The sequence below is a fragment of the Haliotis rubra genome, unplaced genomic scaffold (assembly GCF_003918875.1).
Source record: "Haliotis rubra isolate DU_JTF1 unplaced genomic scaffold, ASM391887v1 Scf407, whole genome shotgun sequence".
Classification (NCBI taxonomy): Eukaryota; Metazoa; Mollusca; class Gastropoda; order Lepetellida; family Haliotidae; genus Haliotis; species Haliotis rubra.
In genome coordinates this window covers 602,216-614,135 of record NW_025767088.1, presented here as the reverse complement: position 1 = coordinate 614,135, position 11,920 = coordinate 602,216, and the positions used below count along the sequence as shown (strand labels likewise).

The window sequence follows — 11,920 nt, the reverse complement described above, 5'->3', positions numbered from 1 at the left end:
TGATCAAGGAATGCTGACAAAATTCCAGACTGAAGGCAAAACATGTTTGACTCATTGTCTGCTTTCCAAATGTGTGTGAAACAGTATCGCCTCCATGTAGTTTCATTAATAGTTGTTACACTTTATATCAATTAATTTTACTACATGGAAATTTATGATTTAGTGGTGTCATTTCACTGCAGCAGCATTTGTGAAGATAATTCTTCATCTAGAACTGATCCGGGTAAGAATATTGATCTTCAGTAACCCATGCTTGTCATAAGAGGCAACTAATGGGATCGGGTGGTCAGGCTCGCTGGCTTGGTTGACACGTCATCGGTTCCCAATTGTGCAGTTGATCTCTGGATTGTCTGGTCCAGACTTGATTATTTACAGACCGCCGCCATATAGCTGGAATATGGCTGAGTGCGGCTCATCAAGAACAATAAGTAGATCAGATTTTGTCATGATTTCAATGAGACATTCAGTTGTACAAACTGAGGTTCATAAAGAATCATACCAACGTGTGAAGATTTATTCTTCAGTGGCGTACATATGTAATGAACAAGCATAAAGAATATACATGTATAAATAACTAGGAATGCTTTACAATGCTGGTCAAAAGCACATATACACAAATGCAGCCAACTTGAAGCCCTCACAAACTGCTATAGTATTGTATTGATAGTTTCATGCATGTCTGTACATTTAAAAGAATATTTGGAATTCTAAAATATTCATAGAAAGAACCTGCCACTATTTCTGGGATGGAAATAGAAGTTTGTATTGGGTTTCTGTCACAAAGCAATTGAAGTACAATTAAAATAGAATTTAAACACATGTTGAGACCACTCTGCCCGAACTGTACATCATAATATTGAGTCAAATGTATCCATTACAATGAAATGGATTGCCGTTACCTTCTGTTATATACACTTAATATTTATCACATTTAGATAATCAGGAAAATGATGAAAGACCAAAGTTCAATCCCTCTACCTCAAGAGGGAGACACACATTAATTCAATGCTATCCAGTGTGCGAAATAGTTTCCAAATTTTGCTAGCCAGTCAGGCTGGCTATGCCTGAAAGTTACTAGCCTCCAAATAATTCACTAGGCCGACATTTGAATGTAGAAACTAAGCAAAAGATATTGTCGGCATGTGGGGGTTTCATCATTAAGCTACTGATGAACAGTTTTCTCAGGCCATAATCCTGTATTATTTAAAAGTGTATTATAACTTAAGAGTGATATATTTACAAAATGACCCCATGAAAATTCACTATCCAGCCGGGCCAGTGACTCTGAAGATTTACTGGCCCGACTGGAATTTTACTAGCCGTGGGCCAACGGGCCAGTGGTTATTTCGCACACTGATGCTAACTAACCTTAATACCATTTCCTGTAATAAACACCCTGCAAATTACAAACAAATTTGTAAGTATTCTTAACAACTGTCCCTTCCAAGTTAAATATTTCTGTTACTGACATATAGAAAACATTGTGAGACAATGTAACATGTCCTAAATGTAATCTCTACATTTGAAGGATATTACTCAAGTTCTGACAGAGATAATCGGATACATCATTCTAATTACATATACACTTTCCATGATACACAAAACAGATCCACTTAATATGTAAAGATAAAAATATCCTCATCCGAAGTGGAGTAATATCTGTTATCAAATGTGCCCAGGGCGCTTATTATTGTATGGATAGGAATAAATCTTTTAATTTATCTCTGGTATCTAATTGTACTTTGATTTAATCAGCACCATCCTCTGTTAACATTCTATGTGCCCAGGGTGTTTATTAGGACAAATATGGTATGGAAAGGAATCTGCAAGCATGCATCTTAATCTGAATAGCATGATTAAAACTTGATAGAAAAACAATGAATCTTTAGATGGACACAAACCCTGGTGGACATCTGCTGATTTCATGAAGCAGCGCAAGCAGTTGAACGGTATCAGATATCTGTTGCTGTTTAACACTGATACAAGGTTAGCAGATTGATTTCTGCTTTTCTATCATCCAATTTGAGAAGTAACAGGATACATGTACAATTGTAGAATGAAATATATAGTAAGAGGTGGTTAGTTATAGGCAGTTAGACAGCCAGAAATTCTTATACCAGACTCCTGCTAGAGCAAACCTGAATGGCTGAAAGGGATACGTCAGTATTTGGCTCAACAGTAGTCATGGAATATGGTATATTACACAACATATGATAGAGATACAAGAACGCATCTCTGTCTAGGCATCCCTATCAAAAGTAGAACTATATATAGTAATGACACGCATACATTTAGCATGAGCAACAAAAGCTTCCTCATTCCGGATATACTCGACCTTGACCGGCAAATATTTCCGTGTTAAGACGTAGATGTGATAAACGAGTGTATGAAATAAGGCCCGTCCGACCGCCCGAGACGAGCTAGATTTCTGACGGACGGTCTAATTTTACAGCTAGCCAGCCCGATGGACGGGTGAAAAAAAAATATTCAGATAATGGGTCCACTGGCACTGTCTATTTAGTATTTAAGAAGGACTGTTTAAATCTCTTCTGGGCTGGTAAGTTTTTGAAGTTACTAGCCCAGATGTCTGGCTGGAATTTTTGGCTATTTCATACACTGGATAAATGCTGCTTTTAGAAATATTCCAGCCATGATGGAGAATGACAGACGTTTGCTTGACCTGTATCTATGCGAAGAATCGGACATTTTATCATATCAAGCACTTTATCCACTGGGCTAACCCCACCAGACTGAGTTCGCCTTTCCAGCACTCGTCAGTAGTTGCGGGGTAGTGTGAAGCATCATCTCACAGTAACACAGAATTACACGTCTGGTGTATAACAAATGCATCTGCTCTGTAAACCAAAGGACTAGACAATTCCTACTGAGCTCCCTCCTCCATGAAGATCTGGCTCGCTGAGTATCACAAACGTAATGAGACTAAATATACATTATTTCATAACATACCCTAACATCATGTTGACAAGAAAACTCTAACAAAACAAAAGAAAACATGGTTTGTCATTGTTGATGGAAAAACATAACTTATTTCACAAATATTTGGAAACTTATTAATATGAATTATATGTAGTAAAATTACCATTGCAGCATTCACTACAAAGAAAAATGAAAAAAGATCATAATACTTGTGTATGTCATATATCCTGGAAGTACTGACTCTGAAAGTTCTAGTTTAGTTTTACGCCACTTTTAGCAATATTCCAGCAATATCATGGCGGGGGACACCACAATGTGCCCATATGGGGAATCGAACCCGGGTCTTCGGCATGACGAGCGAACGCCTTAACCACTAGGCTACCCCCACCAGCCCGACTCTGAAAGAGTTCAATATGTTCATATCAACATTTCAGGTTAATAAAAAAATGTCCGAAGAATCAGGATATGACAATAAGCATTTTCTGTATTGAGTTGAAATGCTCAGTTTTCCTTCCTTCATAAGTAATTTGATTTGTGTTCATAAATATCACTTATAATGTTCAACTTTTAAATAAGAGCCTCACCCATAAACTTTCATTACACCTGCAAACACTTTCACACAACACCCATTCTAATATTCAAATGCGTTGGTGGTTTGTAATATATTACATTTCACAAGTTTACAATGATACTGTGTTAGGTGAATAGTATTTCAACTTCCTTCAAGAGTTGCTGGCCCTTGTTGCCCGCTAGGTGGCAGTAGTACTCGGCAGCTTTCCTCAATCCAAGGTTAGTCAGAAATCTGGCATGTTCCAGGAAGACTGCTTCCATCAGTGAAGCTGAAGTTAGATATACAACCTGCAGATTCATCCAGACTGTACCAAGAACATTAATGGCTGGAAAAATCTCTTTAAAATACCATTGTTCAGATTCAGTATATCTCTGTGTGAAGATATGATTAAAACCTCAAAACATCTTCAGTGTCCACAGACCAATTGGGGAAATCTGGGATTTGGATTCTTGGCATGTTCAGGGATGCAATTCTGCATAGCAAATTATTGGTCACGGGTAACCTTTCTCATGCAGAAAAAATTCCTTAAATGCACCAAGAGCGAGCCAGTTTACATGACAAGCGTGACAAGCGAACACCTTAACCACTAGGCTACCCCACCGCCTCGCGTGTGTATGTGTATGTGTGGCTGCTTGTACTAGCCCAGACTTAAGCTAGTTTTATAGTGCTAGCCCACTGAGATACCATGCCGCAGTGAAGCACTCCACTCAGACACATTATACTGACTCCGAGCCGACCAGTCCTTGTACCCATTAATGCCGATCACCAGGCAGGGACCAACAAGTACCACGGAGGCGGTCTAATACGATTTTAACATTATATTTATGTATATGTATCATTAGGTCCAGAAAATACATTTTATGAATTAAGATCTGATCCTGAAGAAGCCCTACACTAAAATCGTTACATGAGTGAGAGGTGTGACTTATCAACTGACCAGTTTCGGGTGTCTTCTCGATGACCCCAAACTCCAGACAAGCCTCGATGAAGCAGGTGGCCCTGTCAAAGCATCTCATCCCATACAGCATCTCCACCACCTTGAAGAACTGGCCGAGAGACAGCAGCACCAACAGGGCCTTGCTCTGCACCACACAGACAGCAAAACATACACATACTTCTAGTGAGTGAGTGAGTTGGGTTTTATCTCCGTACTCCAGTAACATCACTCTGAACAAAACATCTTTACAGGGGACACCAGAAATGGGTATCACACATTGTACCCATGAGGGAACTAGAACCCAGGACTTTGGCCTGACAAGCGACCGCTTTAACCACTAGGCCACCCCACTATCCCCTACTTAAGGTGCATCTTTTTGAGACATAAACAGACTGAACTGTAACTTAAAACGTATTTATTAGAATATTCATTCATTATCTTATTCTCAAAACAGCTCTATTTGTACATCCCTAGTATATCAATATTCAAGTCCATATACCAATGTTGTAATATAGACACACTTGTCACTAGTTTGGTGTACAGGATGTTACGAGCTGGATGACCACAGGATTGCTTCTGAAATGTTGCTACTGATAGTGATGCACACAACTTATTTTCGGTGGTATCAATCTCAAGATTCAGACTTCTCAAGAAATGTCTTTTCAAACCTGTGTGCCAATCTGGATATGTTGGACTGAGTGAATTGGAATAATATATAAAAATATTTTCAGTCTCAAATCAAGCTATAATCCTAATGTTACTGAACATAATTTTCTTTGACAAACTTTCTTTGAATTGTAAACTTGATCCTATATTACCTATTTTCTAGGTCTTTTCAAGCCTGAGTAAAACATGTAACTAACCTGGATATGTGAGATAGAGTGAATTGGAAACATTTAGACAAAACAATTATGAGACTCAAATCTAGCTAACATCATCCTAATGTTACTTAACATAATTTTCTTGACCATCTTTCCTTAAATTGTAAATGTGATCCTTATATTATCAGTGTTATATTAAATATTACCTTCAGGTTGACTTGTGTTCCACATAGATGATCAGTCCATCTCTTCATTACTTCACTGCATTCACTGTTGTCTAGGGTAGCCTGAAATATCACACAGAAGTAGTCTGTTTTAGAGGAGTCTTCGAGCGATTAGCTGTGAGAACATGCAGCATGCAATTGGCAGCACTCTGTTAAATCATATGTTATTTGTTATTTGGTTGCATAAAAAGACAACCGAAAATGTCATGAACAAGAATGCAGAATTCCCCAAGAGTTCCAGAGACATAAATGTCTCCTCAAGGTCTAGCGGCTTCCAAGAGAACATGATTGAGAGTGGAAACCAAGGGGGATAACTCTGGAGTGACAAGCTTGAGTAGAATTTGAGTGAGTGAGTGGATCGTGAGTGAGTGAGTGGATCGTGAGTGAGTGAGTTAGTGGATTGTGACTGGGTGAGTGAGGTTTTTAATGCTCTTTGAACAGTTTTCCAATTCCCAAACTCTGCACGTCGAATTGCAGCGCCTTAGACGAATATGCCACCCATAGCTCTGAAATAGTTGTTTGAAATAGGACCAGTTCTATTTTGTTAAACATGCATTCAGACAGACAGACCCTGGTCATACAGCAGACCCTTGTCGTGCAAACAGACAGACCCTGGTCATGCAGCAGACCCTTGTCGTGCAAACAGACAGACCCTGGTCATGCAGACAGATCCTGGCCATGCAGACAGTCAGACCCTGGTCATGCAGACCCTGGTCATGCCCCCAGATAGACCTAGTCAGACAGACAGACAGACCCTGGTCATGCAGACAGACCCTGGTCATGCAGACAGTCAGACCCTGGTCATGCCCCACGACAGACCCTGGTCATGCAGACAGTCAGACCCTGGTCATGCCCCACGACAGACCCTGGTCATGCAGACAGTCAGACCCTGGTCATGCCCCACGACAGACCCTGGTCATGCAGACAGTCAGACCCTGGTCATGCCCCACGACAGACCCTGGTCATGCCCCCAGATAGACCTAGTCAGACAGACAGACAGACCCTTGTCATGCACACAGACAGACCTGGTCATGCCCCCAGATAGAACTGGTCATGCAGATAGACCCTGGTCACACAGACAGACCCTGGTCATGCCCCCAGATAGAACTGGTCATGCAGATAGACCCTGGTCACGCAGTCAGACCCTGGTCATGCCCCCAGCCAGATAGACCTGGTCACGCAGTCAGACCCTGGTCATGCCCCCAGATAGACCTGGTCATGCTTATAAATTGACCCACAACATACACATTGAGTCCTGACCTTGGCCAGCCAGACGGCCTTGTCCCAGTTGCCGTATGTCTGGAGGTAGCGACACGCATCCAACCCCTTGTCTATCAGACACAGCAGCTGTACCCCTTCTGTAACATACAAGCCAGCACTTAATCATAGACACATAACAAGCATTAACCAATATACTGGTTCCTGGCACGCCAAAGGGACGTCACTCTGCACATCAAATTCTGGGGCCTGTATTGACTGTCCCTGTACATACCCGACAATTTTCCATTGGCGATGAGATTTGTGGCAACAAGCTTGATGGTGCTCTGTGAGGCTCCGGAAGACCTGATGCTGGCTACGAGGCATGCCCTGCAGAACAACAGGTCGACTGTCAGACAAAGTATCAGGACCACCCAGGCAACAGTTGACTTCTCAATGTCACCAGTCCATGTTATTTCACAAATTTTATTCAAATTTAACAAACTGGGGTATTTGATGCCACATATTTCTTATCTTGACTTAGTTGATAAAACCCAACTTCCTGAGATAGGATCAATATATCAATATCACTCACCATTTACATAACACTTTACACCCATCTGACACTGTCCGTCCACCTGAGACTATCAACCCCCTTGGTCCACCCACACTAACAATGATGTAGGTGTCCACCCACCTGGTCAACCCACACTAACAATGTAGTAGGTGTCCACCCACCTGGTCCACCCATACTATCAATGTAGTAGGTGTCCACCCACCTGGTCCACCCACACTAACAATAATGAAGGTGTCCACCCACCTGGTCCACCCATACTATCAATGATGTAGGTGTCCACCCACCTGGTCCACCCACACTAACAATGTAGTAGGCTTCCACACACCTGGTCCACCCGAACTGACAATGATGTAGGTGTCCACCCACCTGGTCCACCCACTAGCACCCACCTGGTCCACCATACTAACAATGTAGTAGGTGTCCACCCACCTGGTCCATCCATACTATCAATGATGTAGGTGTCCACCCACCTGGTCCACCCGCACTAACAATGATGTAGGTGTCCACCCACTTGGTCCACCAAGCACTAACAATGTAGTAGGTGTCCACCCACCTGGTCACACCAATGCACTCCACCCAACAATGTAGCTGGTGCCCACCTACCTGGTCCACCCACACTAACAATGATGTAGGTGTCCACCCACCTGGTCCACCCACACTAACAATGATGTCCACCCACCTGGTGTCCACCCACCTGGTCCACCCATACTAACAATGTAGTAGGTGTCCACCCACCTGGTCCACCCACACTAACAATGATGTAGGTGTCCACCCACCTGGTCCACCCACACTAACAATGATGTAGGTGTCCACCCACCTGGTCCACCCACACTAACAATGATGTAGGTGTCCACCCACCTGGTCCACCCCCTGGTCCACTAACAATGTAGTAGGTGTCCACCCACCTGGTCCACCCACACTAACAATGATGTAGGTGTGTCCACCACTAACAATGATGTAGGGTCCACCCACCTGGTCCACCCTAACAATGATGTAGGTGGTCCACCCACTAACAATGATGTAGGTGTCCACCCACCTGGTCCACCCACACTAACAATGATGTAGGTGTCCACCCACCTGGTCCACCCACTAACAATGATGTAGGTGTCCACCCACCTGGTCCACCACTACTAACAATGATGTAGGTGTCCACCCACCTGGTCCACCCACACTAACAATGATGTAGGTGTCCACCCACCTGGTCCACCAATACTAACAATGATGTAGGTGTCCACCCACCTGGTCCACCCCACTAACAATGATGTAGGTGTCCACCCACCTGGTCCACCCAACTAACAATGATAGTAGGTGTCCACCCACCTGGTCCACCCACACTAACAATGATGTAGGTGTCCACCCACCTGGTCCACCCATTACTCAACAATGATAGTAGGTGTCCACCCACCTGGTCCACCCACACTAACAATGATGTAGGTGTCCACCCACCTGGTCCACCCACCTGGTCCACCACCTGGTCCACCCACACTAACAATGATGTAGGTGTCCACCCACCTGGTCCACCCACCCACCCTAACAATGATGTAGGTGTCCACCCACCTGGTCCACCCACACTAACAATGATGTAGGTGTCCACCCACCTGGTCCACCCACACTATCAATGATGTAGGTGTCCACCCACCTGGTCCACCCACCAATGATGTAGGTGTCCACCCACACTAACAATGATGTAGGTGTCCACCCACCTGGTCCACCCACACTAACAATGTAGTAGGTGTCCACCCACCTGGTCCACCCACACTAACAATGATGTAGGTGTCCACCCACCTGGTCCACCACACTAACAATGATGTAGGTGTCCACCCACCTGGTCCACCCACACTATCAATGATGGTAACAATGGTGTGTCCACCCACCTGGTCCACCCACACTAACAATGATGTAGGTGTCCACCCACCTGGTCACTAACAATGATGTAGGTGTCCACCCACCTGGTCCACCCACACTAACAATGATGTAGGTGTCCACCCACCTGGTCCACCCACACTAACAATGATGTAGGTGTCCACCCACCTGGTCCACCCACACTAACAATGTAGTAGGTGTCCACCCACCTGGTCCACCCACACTATCAATGATGTAGGTGTCCACCCACCTGGTCCACCCACACTAACAATGATGTAGGTGTCCACCCACCTGGTCCACCCACACTAACAATGATGTAGGTGTCCACCCACCTGGTCCACCCACACTAACAATGATGTAGGTGTCCACCCACCTGGTCCACCCACACTAACAATGATGTAGGTGTCCACCCACCTGGTCCACCCACACTAACAATGATGTAGGTGTCCACCCACCTGGTCCACCCACACTAACAATGATGTAGGTGTCCACCCACCTGGTCCACCCACACTAACAATGATGTAGGTGTCCACCCACCTGGTCCACCCACACTATCAATGTATGTCCACCCAGGTGTCCACCCACCCACACTAACAATGATGTAGGTGTCCACCCACCTGGTCCACCCATACTATCAATGATGTAGGTGTCTACCCACCTGAGACTGTCGACGTAGTAGTTGTCATTCTCGCCTCTGTCTCCAGCAGCAACTGCACCGCCCGGTCTGTCTGCCCCAGCAGCATGTAGTTCTCGGCACACTTCTGGGTGTGCTCATACGTCGACCGCTTGCTGTCATGGAGGGACACACGGTCTAGCTGGTATTTCTGCAATACACCAGAAAATGCATCACCATATTGTTCCATAGAAATAACAACATACCTTTAACAAATTAATATTACATCCAAACTCAGTCATTCATCTCAATCAGACGGATATTGGAGAAAATATATAAATGACCTGGTTTTAAAGTTACATATGAACGTACTTCATTTTTAATGCCACATTCAACAATATTTCTAATTTATGACAGCAGCTGGCAAATAATTAAGTCTTGACCTTACAATCAAGTGATTAATAATATGAACAATGATCGAAGGTGTTGCCATATCAACCAGGTCACCAGACCAATCAGCTGCCTCTTACTACCAACATAGGATGCTGATGACCTATTCTTGCTGGCATCCCATGAGAACATATACAAATTTGTAAAATGTGGTTGATGTTAAGTAGTATCATGGGAAACATTGTGCAAACCCTTCTATATTTCATACATGGCCAGATGCCACGAATGAAGCCTAAACCAAGAATTGGTCTTCAGCAACCCATGCTTGTCGTAAGAGGCGACTCAAGGGATCGGGTGGTCAATGATCAAGATGCTGATCACTGGATTGTCTGATCCTGACCTGATTCTTTACAAACTGCCACCATATAGATGGAATAGTGTTGACCAACGAAACAAACAAATCATGCAGGGAAATCTCGCCTTAAAGTTCCTGTTGTCGACCATGGCATCATAACATCGCTCCAGTGGCTGGTCGCGGTAGAGGTTGGTGAGGATGCGTTGTCTCTCCACCTCCTCAGGGTTCTCCAGCAACACGAGGTCACTGGCCTCCTTGTACCCCGGGGTCTGTGGCACAAACAGGTCGGTCATGTCTGCCTGGGAGGTCACACGGCTTGGGGACTGTGAAATCAAAAGTGGAAAATAATTCTGATGCATACCCTTGTTTCCTCAAGAGGAAAACCAGATAAGATCATAAACAAATTCCATATTTTTAGGGGTATGTGGTTTTTTTCTCCAAGAATATACAGCTGTCTAGATCGGGGTCGTACTCAGAATTCCCGACATTACCTTGCTGGCTGGTTGGGCCTTCGTTGACCGGAGATAGTGAAGGGCCACAGTCCAGAAGTGGATTTCAGATTCATCACCAAACAATCTGTCAACACGACAAACAGTTATGGAGTGTAGGCGGTTAAAACTACTCCTGCTGCCTATGATTTGTTTTTGTTTGTATTGAGACCACCACCTCCTGTCTCCCATCATGAATTGTTCTGCTCATCCATTCTTACAAGTGAACAGTTGTTTGTTTATTGTTGAATGCCACACTCAGCAGTATTCAAGCTATATGATGGCAGTCTGTAAATAATCAGGTCTGGACCAGACAATCCAGTGATCAACAACCTGAGCACTGATCTCTGCCATTGGGATACAATGTGACACATTTAATGGACTACACTGTAAACAGTGAAAGCAATGGACAAACTGACAAAGTGCATAAAGAAGAAATACAACTTCCAGCAGTAATACTGAATACATTTTCCCTGGCATCTGTTTCTTTGGGGAATACAGTTTAAACAAAAGGTGACATATGTGACGGTTTGTTTGTTTTTGGTTGTTTAACGCTGCACTCAGCAATATTCCAGCTATATGGCGACGGTCTGCAAACAACCAGACCAGACAATCCAGTGATCAACAGCATGAGCACCGATCAACACCATTAGGATACGATAACATGTGGTAACCATGTCAGCAGGCATGACCACCTGATCCCATTAGTCACCTCTTACAACGAACAAGCATGGGTTACTGAAGACCAATTCTAACCCCGATCTTCACGAGTATGTATTTGATGGAGTTTACCTGGCAGTGAGGAGGCATCTCTGGGCTGTCCCGAACTGACAGTAGGGCAGATAGGCCAATAGGTCACTGAAACAAGAGTACATACATGCAGGAACACTCTGTGACATTGATCCAATAAACTTGATATCAAAATTCTATAAATATATGGCAGGAAC

The 11,920-nt window shown here is 43.9% G+C and overlaps 1 protein-coding gene across 1 annotated transcript in view; it reads right to left on the bottom strand.

The window, feature by feature from the left end:
• Positions 1-2,542: 2,542 nt before the first annotated feature.
• The window catches only part of LOC124287842 (WD repeat-containing protein 11-like), a 36,368-nt gene continuing 26,990 nt past the window's right edge, over positions 2,543-11,920 (bottom strand). Inside the window, 10 exon segments of the mRNA XM_046724315.1 lie at positions 2,543-3,776; positions 4,446-4,590; positions 5,473-5,553; positions 6,751-6,848; positions 6,983-7,077; positions 9,786-9,819; positions 9,822-9,951; positions 10,611-10,808; positions 10,977-11,061; positions 11,766-11,831. Coding sequence (XP_046580271.1) covers positions 3,634-3,776; positions 4,446-4,590; positions 5,473-5,553; positions 6,751-6,848; positions 6,983-7,077; positions 9,786-9,819; positions 9,822-9,951; positions 10,611-10,808; positions 10,977-11,061; positions 11,766-11,831 — 1,075 coding nt within the window. The 3' untranslated portion in view covers positions 2,543-3,633.